The sequence below is a fragment of the Tamandua tetradactyla genome, chromosome 2, assembly GCF_023851605.1.
Source record: "Tamandua tetradactyla isolate mTamTet1 chromosome 2, mTamTet1.pri, whole genome shotgun sequence".
NCBI classification, from domain to species: Eukaryota; Metazoa; Chordata; class Mammalia; order Pilosa; family Myrmecophagidae; genus Tamandua; species Tamandua tetradactyla.
This window is the reverse complement of record NC_135328.1, coordinates 55,532,761-55,559,877: the sequence shown is the minus strand read 5'-3', so window position 1 is coordinate 55,559,877 and position 27,117 is coordinate 55,532,761. Positions and strand designations below refer to the sequence as shown.

At 38.7% G+C, this 27,117-nt stretch overlaps 1 protein-coding gene across 4 annotated transcripts in view; it reads left to right on the top strand.

The window, feature by feature from the left end:
• The window catches only part of TTF1 (transcription termination factor 1), a 54,758-nt gene extending 36,290 nt beyond the window's left edge, over nucleotides 1-18,468 (top strand). The window contains exons 8-12 of one of the 4 annotated variants that reach the window (XR_013170068.1): nucleotides 1,131-1,365; nucleotides 3,162-3,251; nucleotides 4,509-4,574; nucleotides 7,168-7,316; nucleotides 10,760-10,845. Coding sequence is in view for 1 of the 4 variants with exons in the window: in XM_077147324.1 (XP_077003439.1) it covers nucleotides 1,131-1,365; nucleotides 3,162-3,251; nucleotides 4,509-4,574; nucleotides 10,760-10,845; nucleotides 11,609-11,790 (659 nt within the window). In the remaining 3 variants the exon portion in view is untranslated. Of the gene's footprint in view, nucleotides 1-1,130; nucleotides 1,366-3,161; nucleotides 3,252-4,508; nucleotides 4,575-7,151; nucleotides 7,317-10,759; nucleotides 10,846-11,608 lie in introns of those variants that run through there. The other 3 variants (XR_013170069.1, XM_077147324.1, XR_013170070.1) reach the window with 3 other exon arrangements.
• The last annotated feature ends 8,649 nt before the right edge of the window (nucleotides 18,469-27,117 follow it).

The window sequence follows — 27,117 nt, the reverse complement described above, 5'->3', positions numbered from 1 at the left end:
ACAAGTTTATTTGATGAAACCAGGCAGTCTTTATTCATAAGACTTTTTACTGCACCCAATTCAGTAACTTTGACCCCAAATATAACTGTTATGCAGGCCAGTACCTAAGGAAACTGGGTAGTTGGAGAGCCTGGGCAGAACAGGTCATTTCCCTAAGGTGGCAGTGGAGGGATCTCCTGCCTGTCTTGGTGATCTCCTCCTGCTTTCGTAAAATGTTTTCTTAGTTGTGTTCTTTATATTTACATTACAAAGCCCCCATTTCTGTAAGAAAACAGCCCTTAGTAGGTGTTACTGTTTAGCACAGAGCCTCACGTTCTGCAGCCACGTGGGCAGTACAGGTGACTGGAGACCATAGGAGCTGTGCCACTGAATTCCAGCCACTGGTGCCATGTGAAAAGTTAGCTACTTCTTCCAGTTTCCAAGAAATAAAACAAAAAAAATCTGGATTTTTTTTTATTTCACAAAATCTGGATTTCTTTCTTTTTTTAAGTCTCTTTTTAAATATTGGTTCAGATTGTTATTGGGGGGAAAAATAAGCTTCTATGGGCCAAACCAAAGATATTTGCAGGCTGCTGGCTGATTTGAGAGCTCTTCCTTAACATTACTGTGAATGTGTCTAGTCAAAAAGGGTGAACCATAAATACTTTTGACACCTGACATAGATGAATGACATCCAAAATTCTCAGGGTGCATACATCAAGTTCTGTGTTGAGATCATTGGTGGTCATTAATTTTATACTAGGTACTCTTAGGGAAATTACATAAATAACATAAAAGTCATTTGATTCCCCCCCATTAAAAGTTTGGGAACCTCACAGTTTCCTAGATAAGACATTGTTCTTGGAAACTGGAAGAACAACTTTTTTCGAAGTTAAAAAGAAAACACTGCCTTACGAAATCACTTACTATTTAATAACTTCTAGCTTTTGATCTTAAAAGGACTCTGTGGTTGCTGTAGTAATTTTGTTTTCATTTTCATTAAATTGTATTTGATAGTTTTATGTTTGTGTTATTGAGATGTTCAACCATTATGTTCTTCTGGAGAGTGCCTAATCTATCATTTATTTGTTAACACTGTGTTTGAAAGCAAATAGATTAGCAACTTTAAGACTATACTTTTATGTCTGTAGAAAGAAATCGTGGTACTTGGAGCAAAACAGAAACTCAGAAATTAATCAAGGCTGTTGAAGAAGTGATTCTAAAGAAAATGTCTCCCCAGGAGTTAAAGGATATGGATTCTAAACTCCAAGAAAATCCTGAAAACCGCTTATCAGTTGTTCGGGAAAAGCTCTACAAGGGCATATCTTGGATAGAAGTAGAAGCTAAAGTGGAAACAAGAAATTGGATGCAGTGTAAAAGTAAGTGGTAAGTTTTAAGGTTTCTTTATATAAATATCAGCAAGATTCTCTCCTACTCTCAACAATTTGTACAGAGTAGGTGGAGAGGTAATATCAGCATAACTACTATGTGGAAGGCCTTACATGTCAAGAATTATCATCTCTAGTCTGCTTCATCCACTTCAATATCAATAAATGACTTATATTGGTGCTTAGCTAGCCCTTCTGATTCATTGACAATTGCATGGCTTCCTCATTAAGAACTTAGACATTTTATTGTTGAATGTTAACTTCTGGTTTCTAAGTCTTTCGTAAAACAAGGTGGTTATCTGTTTGCAACACACACAAAAAACAATACGAAACTTAACATTCGGGAGAAATGTTGTCAACATGCTCATCAGTAATAATCCTGCCTTTTCAGTTTTGTTTTCTGATTCATCATTTCCTCTATTTTCACCTACAGTGACGCTGTCACACTCTTCGTTTTAGAACTTTCTGGCTAAAACAGTCACAGGGAGATATTTCAGTCAGATCTTGCTGTCCATTCTTTGCCTGATGTAGCGTTTCCAAGCCCTGGAGGCTGGAGGGTGGTCGAGCTGGATGTTCAGCTGCGCCAGGACTCCTTGAAGCAGGAGCTCTATACACTCACAGCCCACACCGCATGCATCAAAGGAGCTCACTGATCCTTGACTTAATATGATGAAATCCAAAGTGAACATAATTTATTTTTAATAAAACATTTAATAAATTTTTTATTTTAGTTTAGCTCTTAGAATATACTGTTCATGTACTTTACAATTCTGTGATTGGTGTATGTTTATCTTAGTAGAAGACTGCACTGCACTGAGAGAAATGAACTCCAAAGAACAGATGATGTTTAAAAAAAACAAAGTGTAGTATGCAGAAGAACTGGAGTCCTGTCTGCCCCTATATTTGAGCCTAAAAAAGGAAGGGATTATAAGCCTTTTTTTTTTTTGGAGGATGGTATATCAATATTGAAAAAGGATATGGGGGAAATGATTAAAGGAAGTGCTGCTTCAGAATTAACATTATTAAGATAATGTGCAAATTTTCTTTTTTAATTTGGAGGAAAAAATAAGGTATTTGATGCTTGAACATACATTTGCTTCATGTAACATTAAAATGACATCAAGTGGTGTATTTCAAACCTGTGAACATGGATATTATTAAGAATGTGTATTTTCTGTTGCATATCGTATATCTCTATTATCAAAATGTAACTGTAACAGTTAATGGTCTGTCAGTCAGATGTTGACAGATTTTGCTACTCAAGATATTTTGTAATTTTTTGTAAAAATTTTAATAATTTTTATTGAGTTCCTGTTTGCATTAGGAAATTTAGCCAGGCTTTTCCTTCAGCCATTAACTTTGAGCATTAGAGAAATTTTCAAATCATTTATCACTTTACTAAGTTGTTTGTCTTATATAGTATTCGAACAGTTGGTGATGGTAATCAGAGCAACCTCTGTTTTGTGAGCAACCAGAACTAGACTGAGTTTGCATTGTATTCTTTAACACTTACCAATAGAAAATTGTGGAAATTTTCTCTCACACACAAATGTAGATTCCCTTATACCCATCATTGAGCTTCAATAACCGTCAACTTTCCATTGTTATTTTATTTATCCCTTCCCCATTTTTTTTTAAATAGGTATGTTCTTGGTGGTAAATGTTATCAGTGATGAGTTGCAAAAGTTAGAAACAGGTTCTGAATGAGGGCAATTTAGATGAGAAAAAATATAGGAAATTTTTAATGGAAACCTTATTCCTGAAACTAAACTATTTTTCTCTCTTCTGATGTAGGACTGAAATTCTAACTAAGAGAATGACAAATGGTCGGGATGTATATCGTGGAGTCAATGCCCTACAGGCCAAAATCAACCTTATTGAGAGGTACGAAAAAATAGAAATTGATATTTTAACTGTTTATCTCTCTAGCCAAAGAGTAGTTGTTAAAATAGTAGGGTCTACAATGGAATTGCTTGGGTTCAGTTGTATGACCTTGAGCATGTTAGCTTTCTAAGCCTCAGTTTACTCGTCGTAAATGAGGATAATAGTACCTACTTCAACCTTGAGTGTTGTTGAGAGGTTGAAACTAAATAATGCATATAAAACTTTTAATGTATTCAATAAGTGTAGTTATTTTAGCCTTTGAAACTTTTCATATATATAAGTTATCTCTTCCATTTGAGATAAATAATTCAGGCAAAGCTCTATTGCTTTCCAGCATACATTTGTTGATGATACTACTGCTTAGATTTTGTTTTTGTCTTTGAGTTCCTGATCCATATAGAGTTCTGTACAAGTTGCTTTAAGTTTTGCATGACAAGGGGAGGCATGGGCCTATTTTATATAGCCTACAAGTCTAACAGACCTGGTCTCTGTGCTCATGTTGAATGAATGACAGCAAAGAGCATAAGAAGCCTTTAGAATCTGATCGCATCCTCTCCAGCTTTGTTCTCCCTGCTCTCTCATGAACTCTGCTTGAGGTTCTTTTGTGTGCTTCCTGATTCTCCACACTGGTCTGACTCTTATGCCACTACATTTTTTGTCCCTACTTCAGAGACAAGTATAATACACCAAATCTGAGGACAGCCTCTTAAGTTAGGCAGACCTGACTTCCAGTCTTGGCACTGTGTGTTAGTCATATAACCTTGAGCAAATTACTGTCTCTCAACCTGAGTTTTCTTGTTTGTAGAATAAAAATAATCTCCCTTACTTCATAAGGTGGTTTTCTAGGATTGCTATAAATGAGTTAGGGGATGTACAGGACTTAACACAGTGTCTGACACATAGTAAATGTAAGCGCAAGTGTTGTACTGTATGTATCTAAATTGAGTGGAGAAGTTGTGTTCTTTAGTAAGGAAAAAAAAAACATGGTTTGGTGAGAGGGGCAAAGAACTCAAAAGTGGGGAAACTGCCTTTTAGGCCCACTTCTCACTAACTCTGACCATGGACCAAGGTGCCAACTACGCCAGGCTAACTCAGAGTTAGCTCACTAACTCTGACCATGGACCAAGGTGCCAACTACGCCAGGCTTGTGTAATGAGGGAGCTGGAATGGAAATAAAGGCATATATATGAGTCCCATGAAAATGTCCATCATATTGAATTTTGCTTGAAAACTTAATTTTTAATTTTTTTTCCCTAGATTGTATGAAATAAATGTGGAAGATGCTAATGAAATAGATTGGGAAGATCTTGCTAGTGTCATAGGGTAAGACCATTTGTTTAATATTTTACAAATTAAAGGATAAGAGATGACTTATAAAAATTGACCATCTAAGACCCCAAGTTGTCTACCGTTCATTCTCCTCTTCTTCCTAATTAATATGAGTCCAAGTTTTAGTCAGGTACATTAATGTTCCTCTAAAAGATCAAAATCTAAAGTCTGCTTTGCAGCTAGGTGTGGCCATCTGACTTAAGTTTTGGCCAACGTGAGTAGTAGTGTTAAGTCCCTTTCCAGGAAGTTTCCATAAAGAAACAGGTCATTTCTTTATTCACCTCTTCTTTCATCCTGCCTGGAACTCAGATTATTGGTTAGAGTTCTGCAGCCATTTCAGATCATGAGGCTGAGTGCCTCACACTAGTCATGGTGGACAGTGAACGGAGAGTCTGGAGCGCCAGTACTACCTAACCCTGGGCTCTTTTTTTTATAATTAAGTGAGAAGTAGACTTCTATCTTGTTGAAGCCCTGTTGTTTGCAGCTAAACCTAATCCTAATGAACATCTCATATCCAAGACTGAGCTCCTTGATGGTATAGTCCTCCTTGACCTTTTTTAATTTGTATTACCCCTGGGACATAAAGACGCATATAAGGTGCTTCACACATAGGGAAGGTAAACAATACCTCAATGCTAAACAGAACCAAGGAAATGTATATTGGAGCCACATTTAAATGAGAGAACAAGAAAATGTATCTATATTATGAAGCGCCTAGGTTAACTCTTTTATAGTAAGGTGAAATGAGCATTTTCAAACTTGGCTGGTGGCAGTACAAATTGGGACAACTCTTTCAAAATTAATTTTGTGATATATATCAAGAAGTTCTCAAATCCCTTTCAAAATATTTCTCTCTTCTAGTATTGTCTTAAGGAAATGAACAAAATGTATATGGAGGGAATGGGGGTGGTGGTGGAGGTGGTGGATCTAATTAGTAGCAAAGAGAATCATTATGAAAATGTAAAATAGTAGGAAAGAAACTTGGCAACACCATAAATGTTCAAGTAATGGCAGTATGAACCATTGACTGAAGAAACTATTAGCCAACCACTAAAATTGTGTTTAAAATTATTCAAGAATATCATAACATGCATTTATAAAGCCGTTAAGTAAATATGTTCTTATTTTATTTTACTCTGTTTCCTACGTTTTCCATAAGGAATATGATTACTGTTAATTGTTTAAATGTTAAATGGAAAATGAGAAAAAAAATTTAAAGTTTCTGCAATAAAATAAGTCTTAAAAGAAAAAAATGACTATCAAATTTTAGAGTGGAGCTGAAATTCATGTTGCATATAGATTTTTGTGTAAGTGGTGGCTAAAATTCTTTATGTTTGCTGGAAAGCCAGTACAGAGTAAAACTAAATTTTAGGAGCACACTGTATCTAATCTCTGAGTTCCTTGAGGGACAAGATTTTCATGGCCATAAGTATTAGCAAATCAGTCATTAATTTGCTTTGTTTTTCATTTTTCTTTGGATTATTTTGTTTCTTTTGTCATGTAGATCATTGCATCTAAAGCATTTTGTGATCACAACTTTTACATAGAGCGGAATATCTATGGCCCACCTATCTATCCCACCTATTTCAATTTTCCAGTGGAAAAATTATTGTGACAAGGAGGTGTTACCATACAGTCCAACTGGTGTTGATGGAAAATGGAGACAAAATTGTAGATATTATACTTTAGTAATATAGGAATGAATTATCCCAGCACATCACCAGTATGATTATTGGAAAATTCAAGTCCTAGAATTACTCATCCTGTATGCCAGGCATTTCCCTGGTATCTTAAAATATGGCAGCGAACAAAAGATAAATTCCCGGGGGTGCACAGGTAGTTCAGTGATTAGAATGCCAGAGACCTTTCATGCGGGAGATCCGGGTTTGATTCCCGGACCATGCACCCCCCAAAATAAATACATAAATAAATAAATATAAATTCCCTGCCCTTGTGGAACTTCCATTTTGTTGACAGAAATACAAATTTCTGTGTGCTATAGAATTTATGTAAAAATCCACAACAGACTACATTAATAATAATTATCTCAAAAATTTACAGTTTCTTTTGTTCACTCAACAATTACTTGTTGACTACCTTCTGTATATGCTAGATACAAAAGCCTGATGTAATGAGGGTCTTTGGAGCTCTCATTTAAATATATAATATTAGAAAGAAATTGTAAACAGACTAATTTCAGATGGTGATAGGTACCAAAAGAAAAGGGTAAAATAGGGTGGAAGAGAGGGGAGCAATTACATAGGGTGATGAGGCAAGGCCCCTTTAAGAAGTAACAAGGCAGCCATGTAAAGATAAGAGGGAACAGTGTCCCAGGCAGACAGAAGTAAATGCAAAAGCTTCTCAAAACAGGCCCCATCTGGGCATATCCAAGGGACTAAAAGGTGTCTGGAATGAAGTAAGTAAGAGGGTGATGGTATCAGATGAGTTGGGTGGGCCCACCAGGGTCAGACCACCATGCATCCAAGGTGGTTCAGATGATACATTGACAACAGAGCATGCCCTCCAAAAAATTGCAGAAGTTCCATTTATCTTTATGTCCTCAATTTGAAGCTTTCTGATTTCCTAGTAATGGCCTGGCTCAGTGGTTCGCAACCCAACTTGTACATTGAAATCTCTGGAAAGCTTTTTATTTAAGAAGTTCATTTAATACGATCATAGCTGCCATAGATGGGAATTCTTCTGATGGATCTGGGTAAAGTCAGCTGAAACCTTCTGGTAAGGATTCACACTTCTAGGTGCCATTAAGAACATTCATGATTCATGATAAGTTAAATTGTCAACTTTAATAGAAATATTAAATAGAAAAATTTAATCTTGTATACATGGTTGTTTACTACAGCAGTGTTTTTACTAGAACAACTGAAATATCCAAAAAGAGTGAGAAAAGCTTTTACGTGATGGTACACAGAATGCTCCAAGATATATTATTAGATGGAAAAGATGAAGTGTAAAGCAATGTGACTAGTATACCAGCATTGTATAAACCAAAGGAAAAAAATATGTGCATATTGGAGCCCTCCACTGTGTGTACTGTGGATGAAGTGAATTGGACCAACACACATTGAGGATACCTGGAAAAGTTGAATGAAATATGCAGAAGTCTCTTAAAAGCTTCAAAGAGCTAACTGGTTATATGTAGAAAGAACTCCCGTATACCCTTCACCGATAATCATTTCTTTTTCATTTTGCCATATTTGCTTTATCAGTCCTCCCTTCCTACAAAGGAATAAAATTTTTTCCTTTAACCATTTGAGAATTACTTGTGAGTGGCATTTCCTAAACGAGGATCTTATTTTACATAATCACAAATTAATGATCCTAATCAGAAATTTTAACATTGATACAATACTAGTACTGAAACAGTCCGCATTCAGATTTCTACCTATTGTCCCAATAATGTCCTTCATAGCACTTTCTCCCTGATCCAATATCCAGTCTAGAGTCACACATTTGATTTAATTGTCATATCTCCTTAATGTCTTATATTATAAAGTTCTTATGCCTTTGACCTTAATGACACTGAAATTTTTGAATAATTCAGGCTAATTGTTTTGTAGAATCTCCCTAAATTGAAATTTGGGGTTTTTTCACGTTTAGATTCAGATTATGTAGTTTAGGGAGAAATACAGCATAGGCAATATGTTATGTCTTTATTACTACATCACATGATAAGGCACATGATGCTAACTTTGATCATTTGGCTCAGGTCATATCTGCCCCACTTACCAGCTGTATAAAAGGACCTCTTTTTCCCTTGGCAACTAAGAAATAGCTGCGTAGAGATTATAAAAAGATCCTGTTTTCACTCAGTAGTTTCAGTGAGGTTTTCATTTGCATTTCTCATCTGAAGAGTGAAGTTTGATATCACTTTCAAATGTTTATAGGCTATCTCTGTTCACCTTTTGTGAGCCTTCACTGCATACACTTGTGTTTTGAATCAGGTCGTGCTATTGAAGAAAGGGCACCACTCTCAATGCCTGAATTCATTGCTTGATAAGCAAGGAAGAGTTATACTTGCAAAGCATTGTCACTCGAAACAAAGCAAATTGGTGAGAAACATGAGGTTCAGAGATTGGTGGACTTATAGAAGAGGGAATGTTGAAGAATTGTTTGGCCTTTATTCATGGAAGTATGGACACAAGTGAGGCTGCTGCTGCCTGATTGATTTTAAGAAGTGTAATTAGTAGTGTGAAGTTGTCAGTGATCCATTAGGAAAGATTTAAACTAGTTCTGGTGAGTTAGGTACTTATAGCTTGGGATTATGGCCAAAGAACATAGGCAGTATGTTGTCTTTATCACTATATCACAAGAAAGTCTCTTTCTTTCTTAAACTTGAAGAATTGGAATTCTGAAAGGAATGAATGCCAGTGGTCCCAAGCCCTTGTCTTTTCCTGGCTCACTGGAGGGGTAGGACACACACTCTTAAGCTCCGTGAGTCCCCAAGAGGTAAAGGTGTCAGGTGCTTTGAAAGAGGTGTACCTCTGCCAGTTGCCTTGTTGAGAAGTGCTTTACAGGGCCTTCCTGTTATGATATCAGATCACTTTTTAAAAATCTGACTTTTCCACTAAGCTTTTTTTATGTCTTGTGACATTGCTTCATTTATCCAGAGCACATGATTTTTTTTATTAAAATGGGTTTTTTATTAAATAAAAATTACATATTGAAAAATTGATTATACTACTAAGATTTATATCATCTCAAAGCTGTTATAACAAAATAGTGATTGCAACTTCTAGTCAAAACTATTTGAGATAGTACATTCTTAGTTTTAATAACAGGTTAAAATAGGGAAAATATATTAAAGGCCCAACCTCTTCAGATCTTAAAAACATCTTTGTGGATTATTTAGGCAGGATTTAAAGAAGACGTCTCCACCTAATGAGATGTAACATCTAATTAATGCAAAATGTCTAAAATCAATTGTTGTTCTTGTTCAGAGCCTGGACTTTTGTCTGCAGAACATCACATTGAGCACAAGGCAGTTGTGGGGAGAGGAAAGGCTGGTGGATGCTGTGGAGCTCAGGCTTTAGAGTCAGGCAGACTGGTGTTGAGTTCTGGCACTATACTTATTGTTTAGCTGTCCTTGAGCAGGTTGTTGCCTAACTTCTCTAGAGTCCTGATTTCTTCATCTGCAAACTGGTTTAGTTGGGGCTGTTATGAGGACTATAGAAGACAATGCATAAATGATTCTTAGCCCGCTGCCTGGCACAGAGCATGCTTAATTAGTGTGGCTGTGATAAAGAAGTTAAAAGGGCCTGATCATCTTCCTCTACGTACTTAACAGATGAAATTAGTCATGACAGTCATTTTAAAAACTAGAGTAGTTAATTATTTTAAAAAGTAACTCTTTTACTGTTTAAGAAAAAGTGTCCCAAGAATTTAAGTTAGTGGTTTTCACCTTTAAAAACAAGGGTGGGGCCACAGTGGCTCCCTGGCCTGCCACGCTGGAGACCTGGGTTCAATTCCCGATGCCTGCCCATGCAAAAAAAAAAAAAGTTAAGATTTGGTTGTTTCCACTGCTTATCATAAATTGAAAACTTATTTGACTCACCAAAACATCATATGCATCTGCCTTTCTTAACTTTATAAAATAAAAAATAAACATTGGTTGTGAATTGTGACATATACGTATTTATCTTAAATATAGTGGTTAAGAGGGTAGGAATTGGAGTTAGACTGCCCAATTCAAGTGCCAGCTCTATCCTTTTTTAGTTCCGTGGCCTTGGGCAACTCCTCTGTGCCTCAGTTTCCTTAACTCCAAAATATGAGTCAAAGTAACTATCTTGTAGAATTGTTGTGAAGATAGTTAGTACATGTAACGCACTTAGGGCAGTGCTGAGTCCATCCTATGCATCAACACTAGTTGATATTAGCTAGTGTTATACTTTGTCTTCCTGACTAGTGATTTAAGTTATTTTAATTTAAACAAAATCCATCTTGTCCTACTACTGATTTTTTCTTTCTTTCTTAACTAAATGAGCAAAAGATTTTGTCTTATTTTTATAACACAGTTTAGACATGATGATTTCATGTTTGTGATAAGAATGCTACTTACATCTATAGATGTCACCGTATAATAAATGCATTTAGCATATACTGTATTAAAATTATAAATTTTTAAACTGACACTAACTTTTTAAAATCTTTCCCTTCTAAAGTGATGTTCCTCCATCTTATGTTCAAAATAAATTTTATAAGCTGAAAGCAACCTGTGTCCCCTTTTGGCAGAAAAAGACTTTTCCAGGTCAGTATTCTCAATATTTGAATAGTTAAGAATATAACATGGGTACCACATACTGGTAGTGTGACCTTGGGCAATTTAATGTAACCTCTTGGAGTCTCAATTTCCTTAATCATAAAGTGGTAAAAATTCTGAAAATCATCATCTCTACCTGACAGGATTTTCAGAAGTATGATAAACTTGCCTCTAAAACGTGGTCAGCACAATGCTTGGCATTCAGTCAATAACTGCAAGTGCTGCTCTTGCTGCCATCACACTCACCAACCCCTTCCATTCCAGATGGACTCTAAGACCCCTATTTCCTTCTTGGTATCCAGTTGTGGGTAGTTTAAATATGTAGTTCCCAAACACAGATCCTCAGCATTATGTGGGGAACTTATTAAGAAGCTTACAGACAAGGCGCATGTGGTCTGCCCAGCACCAGTATTTGGGAACCACTGGTTTGTATGACATTGTGTCCTGGAGTGTGTGATAAAACACCTTTTACATTCAGCAGACATCATTACCTGGGTCTCATTCTTGGCCCTACTGCTTACAAACTAACTCCATGACCTTGGGCAAGTTTCTCAGTTTCTTTATGCCTCAATTGCTCTAATTGAAATATAGTGAAAAATAGTTGCCACCTTATATGATTTTGAGAAGACTGACTGAATTAATAGAAGTTAACCACAAGATCAGTGATTATTACGGTAGCCTATATTCTTTGACCTTGATAGGAGGCTTTGTAGAGAAAAATAATTTCAAAAATAAAATTTCTTTTCTTTAGAGATTGTAGATTATCTTTATGAGACCAGTCTGCCTTTGCTTAAAGAAAAGTTAGAAAAGAAGATGGAGAAAGAAGGCACTGAAATCCAGACTCCTCCCGCACCAAAGCAAGTTTTCCTGTTTAGTGACATCTTTTATTGTGAAGACAACAGTGAGGGAGAAGACATAGATGAAAAAAGTTAAGTGGAGGTTACCATTTCCTTGTTCCTTTTTCTTAGCTTGGTTGCATTTATACGCATATACATATGTCAGCAAAGCTATTTTCAGTATTGGTGTTTATTAAAAAATGTGCAATTGCCAGAGGAAAGGTTTGAAAACGATCATTTGTATTGTACAGCATTGAAATTTTATTAATGCGTTCATATTAAAATTTGTTTGAATGTGAAAAGAAAGAGGAGGCTATGAGATGATTTAATATTTCTGTACCATTATATTGGAAATAACAGTTTTATAAAACAAAAATATCCCAAGTCCCTCTCATTGTATCAGAAAATAGTCATATCACATGATCATTTCATTATGTGGCTCCAATTATGTGCGCACAGTTTACTTTCTGGTTTTCAAATTGTTTATATTGTGTTCTCAATGCTTATAAGCATTAGATGGAAGTTGTAGAACTCCCGTTCCCTTAGACTGATCTCGGTTCCCATGTACCTAGCATGTGAGTACATCATATCTTCCTGAATGTGGTTCTTGTGTTTAAAGATACATATTTTTCATGCAAGATGCCCCCTCAAAGCGAGTCACTGAATTCTTCTGGTGTTCAACTAAAGAAAAAGCAGCAGCCCATTCCATTGCTTTGAAAAACTGGCTCTGTTAGACTTATTGAAAGATGATGTGTTGGTCTCATGTTTAACTCATTCCTAATTGATTTTCAAGATAATTTTAATGTTGGGCTATTGACTCAGTCAGGGTTCAGTCAGGAAAACAAAAACCACTCTAAATGTTTCAAACAGAGAAGGATTACTATAGCGATTGTTTCAAAATTGTTAAATGGGATATAGGACCATAAAGAAGAAGGTTGAATTGTCCAGAGGTGAGGGACTGCAGGGAAGCTGCTGCAGCCACTGCAAAGCCTGCACTGTTGCATCCCTGTACTGCCTCCTGGCTGCTTCATGGTCTCTGGGTTATCCGTTGCTGCTGCTCTTGCTGAAGCCTGTGCTGCCACACAGCCGCCACAGGGACTTGCTGTCTCCATGGAACACAATGGCTTCTGCCTCCCTCTTGCCTCTAAGTATCTTACAAGTATCTCCCATGGGCAACCTCTTAAGCAGAACCCCTCCAGCAAGGGAATCTGAGAAATTTTCAGGATTCTAGCTGCATCTGTATAGAGGAGAGCATAGAAAGGAAAATGTAGATTAACGATATCCAGTACAGCGATTTTTACCATACATGCCAAGATATGATTCCACTGTCTCTTTGGTGCTCTCTTTGATGTTGAATATAATGCTGGTTAATTAAGCTTCCGAGTAAGCATTTCCCTAAACTTGTCATAGTAGGAGAGGAAGAATACAGTGTAACAAGTTTAAGAGTCCATGTTCACACTATCCCCAGCACCTATCACAGTGCTATGCAAATAATAGATACCCAATAAATATTCAGTTAATAAATGAATGTTTTCTTCCCAGCAGGCATTTCCCTTTTAGTCACTTTTTCCAGCCCTTCAAGCATGCTAGTTTTCATGCTGATGGGAATCTAAATGGTATATTCCTTTTGAAGGACAATCTGGTAAGATATGTCAAAACCCTTGAGGAGGAAATACGTGTTCTGTAACCCAGCAATTCCACTTCTAGAAATTTATCCTAAGGAAATAATAGAAGTAATATATAAAAATGGCACATTTATGAAAGAGAAAACAGAAAAATGTGTTCCTTAATAAGAAATTTATTAAATTATGATGTATTTCTAGAGTGAAATATTATGCAGTAATTTAAAATGGTGGTAGTTTTGATTGACATAAAAAAAGTTAACTGTATTAGTGACTGAAATATTTCAGAGGTGTGTGTATATTTTCTTAATTTTGTACAAGTTAAAAAATAAAGGAAATAGTGTATTTAGAAGCATTAAAATGTTTGGAAGGAAATAAAGCCAAAATGTTGATGGTGACTCTGTGGGTAGTGGCATTGTGATTTTATAGGTGAGGACTCTTAATTGCAAAAGTCAGAAAATTTCACATAAATATATGTAAAGAATCCGTGATATAAACTCTTTTTGGAGGAAGAAGATCCACAAGAGAGTCTTTTCTACCTTGTTTTTTCTAAATGAACATAATATGAAATTTTAAATTCAGTGACAGCATCATATATCTCAAGCATGATTAAATATATAATACTGCTTAATTTAGAGTCAGCAGTAATCATATGACTTCACTATGAAATACAGACAAGTTCTTTTTTTTCACATGGGCAGGCACCAGGAATCGAATCTGGGTCTTTGGCATGCCAGGCGAGAACTCTGCTGCGCTAAGGTGGCCCACTCCAAGCTGTTCTTTTAAAACAGTTTATTACTGATGATAAAAGTAATCCAAGCCCATTTTAGAAAATATGGAAGAGTCTAAAGGAAAGAACTACCCATTATGCCAGCATCCAGTGACAAATGTTATGTTTGTATGCTTTCCAGCCTTGTTTTTTCTGCATATATAAGTAAATGTATTTCTTTTCTGCACTACTTCCCTGGCATCATTTACCCTGCCATATTTCTTAATGTTAACTATGTCACTAATTTGTCTTTAAAACAATTTTCATATGCAGGTAAGGGGATCCCATATGTATTAAACCAGATCCCTCCTTTTGGCTATTTCCTTTTTTAAAAAATAGAATTTGTGGACTCTTAAAACTAAACATGCAGGGGTAGTGCTAGTTTTAATTGATCCAACCAGATAAATACATAAAATGGAGATCCAGGAAAGAGATTATAAGAATAAATCATGAGTTTGGTTTGGGATACATAGACTTTGAGTGACTAAAGGGACACATTTGAGGAGACCCCCCCCATCTGTAAAATGAAAAGAATAGAGAAAAGAGAAGATTCATGTTGAGATATGAATTTGGTTGTTAGCTCTGTGAAGGTGGTAGTTGAAGCCATGAAATGGATGACAACCCCAATTTAGAGTGAGAAAAAGGCAGAGAAGGGAACCTCAAGTAAAGTCTCTACTTGAGGGGAAGCAGAGGAGCAAGCTGCTGGAATGCAGTATACCAGAAACAGAATGACTTTTAAAAAGGGGAGTTTACTAAATTGAAAGTTTACAGTAGTAAGGCAGTAAAAATGTCCAAATTAAGACACCAACAAAAGTTACCTTCACTCAAGAAAGGCCATTGAAGTTCAGGGTTTCTCTCTCCACTGGAAGGACACATTGGCAAAGTCTGCTAGCTTTCTCTCCCAGCTTCTAGTTTCATGAAGCTCCCCTGGGGGCATTTTCCTTCTTCGAAGGTCTCTGGCTGCTTGGGCTCTCCTGGCTCTTAAGCTTTTTCCAAATTGTTTCCCTCTTAAAGGGCTCCAGTAAGCAATCCCACCTTGAATGGGTAGAGAAACATCTCCATGGAAAGCATCTAGTCAAAAGTTACCACCCACAATTGGGTGGGTCCATTTCCATGGAAACAATCATAAAGCTCCACCCAGCAGTATTGAGTGAGGATTAAAAAACTTTGCTTTTCTAGGATACACAACAGATTCAGACTGGCACATTCCACCCTTTGGACCCGAAAAAGACATGTTCTTTCCAAGTGCAAAATGCATTCATTCCATAACAGCATCAGAAAGCCTTAAACAATTTTGGTAACAATATGAAGTCAGAAACAGTACAAAATCTCATCAAAGTCAGCAGCAGGCATGGTCTGCCCTAAGGTAAAATTTTCCTCTGGCTCTGGGCCTGTAAAACTCAGAACAAGTTATTTGCTGCCAGTATACAAAGGAGGGATAGTCATAGGATAAATACCCCCATTTCCGTAGGGAGAAATTGGAAGGTACACAAGGGGTTACCGGACCCAAGCTGTTTGAAAAACCTGCAGGCAAACTGCATTAGATTTCAGAGTCAACCCTACGAGCAGTGGATGGGGAAAGTCAGAAAGTGCCCCCAAAGTGGAGAATAGGACTGGAGCAATGCAGTCCTGGTCTGGATTCTAAATTTCCTGCCCAAAGAACTGTACTGCTAGCTCCAACTTGTCCCTGGCACTTAGATATTTTTTAGAAGAATCCCCAAAGCAGGAGGGTCCCTGAGCAGTACTGCTTGACTGGGTCTACGGATGGTATTGATGTTCATAACCCTGAAGGGAAGGAGAATTTTTCAGAATGTCCTGTGCTTCTGTCCCTAACTTTGAGCACAGTGGTAATTACTACCTTAATGCCTGCCTCTTCCTCCATTGGAAGCTCCTTGATGGGTCATGATTACCCCCTGGGTTACCCAACATTTCCTGAACATATTGTGGGATTTGGACACCAATGCACAAAACCAAGTTCAGTAAAGCAAAGCAACACTTTATTCTTTGGCCGGAGAATGGAGAAAGGTGGACTCATGTCCAAAAGGCACCTTCTCCAAGAAGGGAGATGAGTGGGATTCTTTTATAGAGGATTAGGGGATATGCATGCAGATAGTTGGGACAACTGAGCAATGACATTTCCAAAGAATTAAAGAGTTTTTGAGGAATTAGTTTTGAGCATGTGTAGTCCCTGGTCATGCTAGAACATACTTCTACATACATCATATGATCAGAAAATGTTGTCTAAATCCCACCCAATTTATAATGAGCAAAAGGTAAGGTAAGGTCAGTATTGGGGGCTAGTGCGCATACTTTAGTAAGGGAACTTCCTCAGATGCAGCAAGACAGGAACTTGAGGTTAGCATGGAGATGGGTTCTTGATTTTTCTTTGAGACTTTGTGGTTCACTGCAAGGTGATGGAATGATGGCTGCATGAACTAGAGTTTTAGCAGCTTAGCTTCTTTGCAGATGCTGGCAGTTATATATATTTTTCTGAAAATAAGCACAACTCAAGCAAAGACAAGTTAGATAAAAGTTTTTATGAGTTATCTCTGCATCAGACATCATCTTGGCGACTTTTGGAATTCTTATTCCAAAAAACTGTGACTTCCAAAGCAACCATCCTCAATGTAAGGATGAATGAGATATGAACCTGTGCCTGTTTCCCCTAGGGATTACAAAGCAATTTTCCTGTCATAAGTCATAAACCAAGATACTGAGTTGGGGATGGGGAAATTCTCCTAAGAATTTTAATCACAAACCATCTATCACAGAGTTTTTGCAGCTCAAAATCACACTACCTGAAATGTCTGAAAAATCTCCAGTTGAAAATTTAAATTAAACTGATCTTGGGATAATACTGTTCAGCATTCTGGCAAAAGAAATACAAATCCTCTGTAAAGGAAATTACATCATTCCAGCCCTCATAAATTTCCTAAGAATAATAAGCTCATAGGCAAAAATCATGGAACCCATGAGAAAGAAGACTGAGAAAAAGAGGAAAGTGCCTGAAACTGTAGAGCTGTGTCCAGTACCCATGTTTCTTGAAGATGATTGTATAATGATATAGCTTTTACATATGATGTGTGATTGTGAAAACCACGTATTGTATGCTCCTTTTATCTACAGTATGGACAGATGAGTAAAAAATATGGATAAAAAATAAATAATAGGGGGAACTAAAGTTAAAATAAATTGAGTAAATTGAAATACTAGTGGTCAGTGAGAGAGAGGGTAAGGGGTATGATGTGTATGAGTTTTTTCTTTTTCTTTTTTATTTCTTTTGCTGGAGAGATGCAAATGTTCCAAAAAATGATCATGTAATGAATATACAACTATGTGATGATATTGTGAAACACTGATTGTACACCATGTATGAAATGTTTGTATGTCAAGAATGTTTGTATGTTAATGTTTATAATAAAAATATTTTTTAAAAAAAGGAGACTGTTGGTAGAGTTGTGGACTCTAAAGATACCTCTAATAAGGCCTTAAACAGAAATGATGCACTTGTTATTGCTAACTAGAAGGAAGGTGACCCTTGTTTTGAAGTTGGAGAAAAATTATCAAAACTGCTGCCTTTAGATGGAAGGCAGATTGTAAAAGCCGTGAACTTGGATATTTAGCAGAAGAGACTTCCAAATTAAATGTGGAAAGTGCAGCCTTGTTACTCCTGGGAGCTTATAGTGAAATGCAACAGGAAAGAGATAAGCTGAGAACCGAACTCTTGGGTACAAAGAAACCAGAAAGATGGTCTGGAAAATTCTAGGCTTCCAGAGAGGGAGAGAATAGTTCCCCACATGAGAATTTAATCAAATGTGGAACCAGTCAGCCATTTCAGAGAAAGAAAGGATTGGAGATGGAGGTATCCAGGAAAGATTTGTGAAAACTCCTTTTGTCTGATGGACATAATTCCAGCCTACTACATAGAAAATCAATAATAGTGTTGTGGGATCTGTATAAATGGAACCACACCCAGTCTGGACAGAAAGGGACAAATTGGAAGAAAAATAACTTCAGAGGGAGAACTTGGGGAGCTAAGGTCTGACGTCAAGAAAACTCAGGCCAGGAGAGCAGACCCACCCAAGCCTTTGGAAAGGGTGGGACTGCCGCTCTCTAAAGCCCCAAGGATAAATGACTTCTGAAATCTAATGGAGTTTGCCCTGTAGGTTTTCAAAACTGCTTGGGTCCTGTGACCACTGTGTTCCTTCCAATTTCTCCCTATAGATATGGGAATATGTATCTTATGACTGTTCCTCCTTTGTATATTGGCAGCAGATAACTTGGTCTGAGATTCATAGGTCCAGAGCCAGAGGAGAATTTTTTGCCTTAGGACAGACCATGTCTGTGGCTGACTTTGATGAGATTTTTTTACTGTTTCTAATTTTGTATTGTATTTGTATTTTATTTGTATTTTTTTTTTTTGTATTGTATATGTTACTGAAATGGTTTAAGGCTTTCTGATGTTGTGATGGAATGAATGTATTTTGCTTTTGGAAAGAACATGTCTTTTGGGGGTTCAAACTGGCACATTCAAACTGGCACATTCAAACTGGAATGTGCCAGTTTGAATTTGTTGTGTACCTAAGAAAAGCTGAGTTCCTTAATCCTCACTCAATATTGCTGGGTGGGAGCTTTATAATTGTTTCCATGGAGATGTAACCCATCCAGTTGTGGGTGGTAACTTTTGATTAGGTGATTTCCATGGAGATGCGTCTCCACCTATTCAAGGTGAGGCCGCTTACTGGAGCCCTTTAAGAGGGAAGCATTTTGGAAAAGCTAGAGAGCCAACAGAGTGGACAGAGCCCTAGGCAAGCTGTTGAAGAAGCCTGAAGAGAAAGCTAGCAGACACCAGGTGTTTTTCCAGCTGAGACAGAACCCCTCAACTTCATCCCCTTCTTGAACCAAGGTATCTTTCCCTGGATGCCTTAGATTGGACATTTTTGTAGTCTTGCTTTAATTAGGACATTTTCATGGCCTTAGAATTATAAACTTGCAACTTAATAATTCCCCCTTTTTAAAAAACCATTCCATTTGTGATATATTATGTATCAGCACTTTTACTAACTAAAACAACTACCTACAAATTAGAATGACTAAAATAATAACAAACAAACAAACATGGTTTGTCCAGGTTATTGTGATGCACTGATAAATCCCAGAGTGATCTGAACAGTGAATAAAGAAGTATTTGCAAAGTCCCTTTTGGGGAATAGGGAGAAAGAGTGAAAAATTCAACTCCGCATTTGGAGAATTCCTGATATTCTCGCAAGCAGTAGGGACAACCAAATCAATAGGCTGGGCCCTTGATCTTGGGGTTTGCCCCTATGAAACTTATCCTTGCAAAAAATACACTAAGCATACTTTAAATGAGGTCTAAGAGTCACCCCAGAGAACCTCTTTTGTTGCTCAGATGTGGCCTCTCTCTGTCTAAGCAGACATGGCAAATAAACTCACTGCCCTCCCGCCTCTATGAGGGACGTGACTCCTAGGGGTGGAAACCTCCCTAGCAGTGTGGGACAGAAATCCTGGGATAAGCTGAGACTCAGCATCAAGGGATTGAGAAAAGCTTCTCCATCAAAAGGAGGAAAAGAGAACTGAGACAAAAAGTGTCAGTGGCCGAGAGATTTCCAACAGAGTCAAGAGGTTATCCTGGAGGTTATTCTTTTGCATCATATAGATATCCCCTTTTTAGGTCATGGTGTATTACAGTGGCTAGAGGGAAGTACCTGAAACTGTAGAGCTGTATTCCAGTAGCCATGTTTCTTGAAGATGATTGTATAATGATATTGCTTTTGCAGTGTGACTGTGTGATTGTGAAAACCATGTGTCTGATGTTCCTTTTATCTACAGTATGGACAGATGAATAAAAAATATGGGATAAAGGGTGGGCCACAGTGGCTCAGTAGGTAGGGTTCTCGTCTGCCATGCCAGAGACCCGGGTTTGATTCCGATGCCTGCCCATGCAAAAAAGAAAAAAAAAATGGATAAAAAATAAAGAAATAATACGGGGAACAGAGGTTAAAATAAATTGAGTAGATTGAAATACTAGTGGTCAATGAGGAGGAAGAGTAAGAGGTATGGCATGCTAGAGTGTTTTCTTTTTTCTTTCTTTTGCTGGAGAGATGCAGATGTTCAAAAAATGATCATGGTGATGAATATACAATTATGTGATGATATTGTGAGCCATTGATTATACACCATTGTCATGGTCAGGTTCATGTGTCAACTTGGCCAGGTGGTGGTACCCATTTGTTTGGTTGGGAAAGTGCTGGCCAGTCTGTGGCTATGAGGACATTTCATAGAATTAAATCATGATCATGTCTGCTGCATCCACAGCTGATTCCATTTGTAATCAGCCACGGGGAGTGTTCTTTGCAATGGGTGATGCTTAATCTAATCACTGGAAGGCTTTTAAGGAGGATTCAGAAGAGACAAGCTCTTTCTGCTTCAGCCAGTGACATTCCCCTGTGGAGTTCACCCACACTCTCCATCGGAATTGTCAGCTTCACAGCCTGCCCTACGGATTTTGGACTCTGTGTTCCCACGGTTACGTGAGACACTTTCATAAATTTTATATCCATGGATATTTTGTGCTGATTCTATTTCTCTAGAGAATCCTATCTAATACAGCCATGTATAGAATGTTTATATGTCAAGAACGTTCATATATTTGTGTACAATAAAAAATTTAAAAACAAACAAGCAAACAAAACAATATCAAATGTTGGCAAGGTTGCAGAACAATAGGGGCACTCCTGCTTTGCTGGTGGGAATGCAAAATGGTATAGGCCATTTGGAAAACAATTTGTCAGCTTTGTATATAGATAATATGGTCTATGGTGGTTTGAAGCTCTATGTCCCTCAGAAAAATATGTTCTTATATCTAATCTGTTTCTGTGGGTATGAACACTTTATAAGTAAGACCTTCTGATGAAGTTACTTCAGTTAAAGTGTTATTCCACCTCAGTCAGGATGGGTCTTAATCCATTACTGGAGTCCTTTATAAGAGAATAAAATTCAGACAGGGAGAGAGAAAGCCAAAGGATGAAAGAGACTGGACATTGATGGAACGCAGAAGAGAAGGGAGACACCAGGAGATCCTGCCATGTGCCTTCCCACTTGATGGAGGAACCAAGGATTCAGCCAACTGCAGAACACCACAGTCTTCAGGGAGAAAGCATTGCCTTCATGATGCCTTGATTTGAACGTTTTTTTAACCTCAAATTTATAAGCTAATAATTTCTCATTATATAAGTCAATCCATTTCATGTTATTTGCTTGAGCAACCTAGGAACCTAAAATCTGTTTGTGCTTATAGGGCCCAACAATCCTAGTTATTTACCCTAGTGAACTAAAACCTTTTGTCACACAAAAACCTATATGTGAATGTTTATAGCAACTGTGTTCAATCAAACCGTCCTTGGACAGATGAATGGCTAAACAAAACCATGGTATATACATATAATGGGTTACTATTCAGTAATAAAAAGAATTGACTTATTGATACAACAACATGGGAGAATCCTAAATATATTCCACTAAGTGAAAAAAGACAGACCCAAAAGTCTGCATATTATATGATCCCATTTATATGACACTCTGGAAAAGGCAAAAGTATAGTGATAGAAAACAGATCAGTTATTGGTAGTATTACGGGAAGTTGACTACAAAAAGGAATATTTTTAGGGCCATGGAACTGTTCTGGATGAAACTGGAGTGGTAGATTCATGATTTTGAGGTTCTCTCAGAAAGTTAAATATGGAATTACCACCAGCAGTTCCACCTGGGTATATAACAATGTACCTAATTAAATAATATCTTGGTTCAAAGCAAAAACCACAGGTACTTACATGTTTTAATGATATGGTGTCTCAGTGTAGGAGGGTGAGGGGTTTGATAAGAGGAAGAAAAAAGGGGGATAAAAAGGATCTAAACTAAGCACTAAGTGAATTGTATTGAAGATTTTATTTATGGGCAATCTTTATTTTGGATGCCAGAGGGCAGTTGCAATCTAAAAATAATTCAGTAAATGTATATTGTTTCATATTTTGTAGCAGAAAATTATCAGCCAGTAAATAATATATTTCATACTTGTGATTGTTGCTACAGAGTAATTTTGTCAAAGGTATTTATATTAGTTAGGGTTCTCTTGAGAAACAGAATCAACAGAGAACACTCACAAATTTAAATTTATAAAGAGTGTCTCATGTGACCACACAAATGCAGATCCAAAATCCGCAGGGCAGGCTGTGAAGCCAACTAATCCAATGTAGGGTCTGGAGGAACTCCACAGGAGAGGCTCGCCAGCCGAAGCAGAGGCTCACCTGTCTCTTCTGAATCCTCCTTAAAAGGTTTCCCTAATTAGATTAAGCTTCACTCATTGCAGAAGACACTCCCCTTTGGCTGATTACAAATGGAATCAGCTGTGGATGCAGCTGACGTGATCATGATATAATTCTATGAAATGTCATCATTGCAACAGATAGGCCAGCACTTGCCCAAACAAACAGGTACCACAACCTGGCCAAGTTGACACATGAACCTGACCATGACAGTTCACTCCTTGTCAACTTGGCAGCTATATATATCACCTTAAACCATACCCAATTTCCGAATAAAAACAATAAAGCACACATTTTTTTCTTTTACCTAAAATATCAACTGTCCTGCATATAACTGGAAACACATTAAATCTCTCCAGAATAGGGTGCAAATCCTTGGGCAACATTCATTCTAAAACTTGTTATCTTACAACTTAAATAGTATAACATGAACAAAACAGCATACAGTCCTCGTTTCTGTAACTGTTCACGTGATTGAAGTTCATATTTATCACTACTTTCTTCCACTACCCATTCCATGTTCCCTTTCCCTTCAGCAAGCACTTCAGCTGGCCATGGCTCTTTGCCTGGTGGGGTGACCCAGACCTTTATTCCTGAAGTTTCAGACCCATTGGTAGTCCTGCCTGGATTGGGTTGTTGCAGTTTTCCATTGATTTTAATCACAGGGCATGGTAGTACTAAAAGACGCCCTAGGGGATCTCCTATATTCCAAGAAAACTCTTCTTTACCTCCATTATGTAGTTGCAGTCCTACTTCCTCCTGATAGTGATGGTCAGTCACCCCAGACAATAATGTAATCCCCTTCTTGGCTTGTTGATCCAGTGGCATAAATAGCCCAAAGTGACCAGGTGACAGTCTTAACTTCCAGTTCAGTGGAATCATTGTTTTTTCTTCTGGTGGAAGCACTCCCCATTTTGGAACTAAAACCTGTAGACCAGCAGAGCTCAGGGTCGCATGGGCAGGGAGCAAAAATTTTCCTAGTGGATCACTAGGGGTAATAGTGAGTAGTACCACTCCCATTTCCACCCCTTGGTTCCTGGACCCATGGATCCTGGCTATGGGAGAAACCACCATACAGCGGATGCTGATTCAGAGCACATACAGCTTCCTGGAGAACACTACCCCAGCCTTTCAAGGTACTAACACCTAGTTGGCACCGTAATTGAGTTTTCAAAAGGCCATTCCACCGTTCTATCAATCCAGCTGCTTCTGGATGATGGGAAATATGGTAAGACTAGAGAATTCCATGAGCATGTGCCAATTCCCGCACTTCATTTTCTGTGAAGTGTGTTCCTTGATCAGAAGCAATGCTATGTGGAATACCATGATAATGGATAAGGCATTCTGTAAGCCCATGGACGGTAGTTTTGACAGAAGTATTGCATGCAGGGAAAGCAAACCCATATCCAGAATATGTGTCTATTCCAGTTAGAACAAATTGCCTCCCCTTCCATGAGGGGACTGGTCCAATGTAATCAACCTGCCACCATGTAGCTGGCTGGTCACCTCGGGGAATGGTGCCATAGGGGGTGCTGAGTGTGGGTCTCTGCTGCTGGCAGATTGGGCACTCAGCAGTGGCTGTAGCCAAGTCAGCCTTGGTGAGTGGAAGTCCATGTTGCTGAGCCCATGCATAACCTCCATCCCTGCCACCATGACCACTTTGTTCATGAGCCCATTGGGCAATGACAGGAGTTGCTGAGGAAAGAGGGTGACTGGTAACACAGAACGGGTCATCTTATCCACTTGATTATTAAAACATTCCTCTGCTGAAGTCCCCCTCTGGTGTGCATTCACGTGGGACACAAATATCTTCATGTTTTTAGCCCACTCAGAAAGGTCTATCCACATACTTGTTCCCCAGACCTCTTCGTCACCAATTTTCCAATTATGGTCTTTCCAAGACCCTGACCATCCAGCCAACCTTAGCAACAGCCCATGAGTCAGTGTACAAATGCACCTCTGACCAGTTTTCCTTCCAAGCAAAATGAACAACCAGGTGCACAGCTCGAAGTTCTGCCCACTGGGAGGATTTCCCCTCACCACTGTCCTTCAAGGACACCCCAGAAAGGGCCTGTAATGCTGCAGCTGTCCACTTTCGGGTGATATCGTGCTGAACCATTTGTAAACCAGGCCTGAGTTTTCTCTTCCTCAGTCAATTCACTGTAAGGAACTCCCCAAGAGGCCATAGCTCTGGTCTGGGAAAGAGAAGGTAATGTGGCAGGAGTGGAGACTATGGGCATTTGGGCCACTTCTTCATGTAACTTACTTGTGCCTTCACAGGACCTGCGCTGACCCTATCTCATATATACCATTTCCGTTTTACAATAGAGTGCTGCTGCGCACGCCCAACTTTATGGCTTGGTGGGTCAGAAAACACCCATCTCATGATAAGCAACTCAGGTCTCATGGTAACTTAGTGGCTCATGGTTAAGCGTTCAGTCTCTACTAAGGCCCAGTAGCAGGCCAAAAGCTTTCTCAAAAGGAGAGTAGTTATCTGCAGCAGATGGTAAGGCTTTGCTCCAAAATCCTAAGGGTCTGCGTTGTGATTCTCCTATAGGGGCCTGCCAAAGGCTCTAGACAGCATCTCTATTTGCCACTGACACTTCCAGCACCATTGGATCTGCTGGATCATATGGCCCAAGTGGCAGAGCAGCTTGTACAGCAGCCTTGACCTGTCACAGATTCTCCTCTTTTTCAGGTCCCCACTCAAAACTAGCAGCTTTTCTGGTCACTTGATAAATGGGCTGGAGTAGCACACCCAAATGAGAAATATGTTGTCGCCAAAATCCAAAAAGACCAACTAGGCATTGTGCCTCATTTTTGGTCGTAGGAGGGGCCAAATGCAGCAACTTATCCTTCACCTTAGAAGGGATATCTTGTCATGCCTCACACCACTGGACACATAGAAATTTCACTGAGGTGGAAGGCCCTGTATTTTTGTTGGATTTATCTCCCATCCTCTGACACACAAATGCCTTACCAGTAAATCTAGAGTAGTTACTACTTCTTGCTCAGTAGGTCCAATCAACATGATATCATCAATGTGATGGACCAGTGTGATGTCTTGTGGGAGGGAGAAACAATCAAGGTCTCTGCAGACAAGATTATGACATAGGGCTGGAGAGTTGATATACCCCTGAGGTAGGACAGTGAAAGTATATTGCTGACCTTGCCAGCTGAAAGCAAACTGTTTCTGGTGGTCCTTACTAATAGCTATTGAGAAAAAAGCATTTGCCAGATCAATAGCTGCCTACCAGGTACCAGGGGATGTATTGATTTGCTCAAGCAATGATACCACATCTGGAACAGCAGCTGCAATTGGAGTTATCACCTGGTTGAGCTTATGATAATTCACTGTCATCCTCCAAGACCCATCTGTTTTCTGCACAGGCCAGATAGGAGAGTTGAATGGGGATATGGTGGGAATCACCACCCCTGCATCCTTCAAGTCCTTAAGAGTGGCAGTAATCTCTGCAATCCCTCCAGGAATCTGGTATTGCTTCCAATTTACTATTTTGCTCAGTAGGGGCAGTTCTAGTGGCTTCCACTTGGCCTTTCCCACCATAATAGCCCTCACTGCCCAAGTTAGAGAGCCAACGTGGGGATTCTGCCAGTTGCTCAGTATGTCTATACCAATTATACATTCTGGAACTGGGGAAATAACTACAGGTTGGGTCCGGAGGCCCACTGGACCCACTGTGAGACGGACCTGAACTAAAACTCCATTGATCACCTGGCCTCCATAATCCCCCACTCTGACTGGTGGAGCAGAGTGACGTTTTGGGTCCCCTGGTTTAATGTCACTTCTGAACCAGTGTCTAATAATCCCCGAAATATCTGATCATTTCCTTTTCCCCAGTGCACAGTTACCCTGGTAAAAGGCCGTCAGTCTCCTTGGGGAAGGCTTGGAGGAAGATTAACGGTATAAATTTGTGGCAGTGTAACAGGGTTCTCCCCCAAAGGGATCTTGGCCTCCCCTTCATTCAAGGGGCTCTGGGTCTGTAAACTGTTTCAAGTCTGGAAATTCATTAAGGGGCCGTGACTCTGTGTTTTTGTAATTTAGGTTAGACTTCTGTTCACTTGACCTAGAACTCTTTTGTTTATACAGCTCAAACAAGAATTTAGTAGACTGCCCTTCTATTGTATTTCTAGGTACCCCATGATTTACTAGCCAATGCCACAAATCTCTGTATGTCATATAATTTTGATGCCTGCTTTGAGTTTGCTATTATAATAGCCACATCTACCCTGTCTTTGGCAATTAAGTGCTGCCACCTGGCTTCTGCCAACTCGGGATCCCATCATCCCTATTGTGTTTAAGGATTCCAGCTCTGTGACAGCAGTTCCTACGGTAATACCTGACCTACAGAGAAGTGCAACCACAGAGCTCTTTAGGGATGATGGTGCTAGTTTCACAAATTTATTTCTCACTGTTCTGGTAAAAGGTGCATCCTCTGGACATTCCTGGGGTATAAGAGCACGCTTTGCATGATAAATCCGCTCAAACATTCCAAACTCTCTAATCCTCTGGATCCCCTCATCTACATTATACCAGGGCAGTTCTGGCATTTCAACCTCAGGTAATGTTGACCACCTTTTGATCCATGTTTCAACCAACCATCCAAACAAACTGTTAATACCTTTTCTAACTGCTTGAGCTATAACATTGAATGCAGAATCTCTGCTTAGTG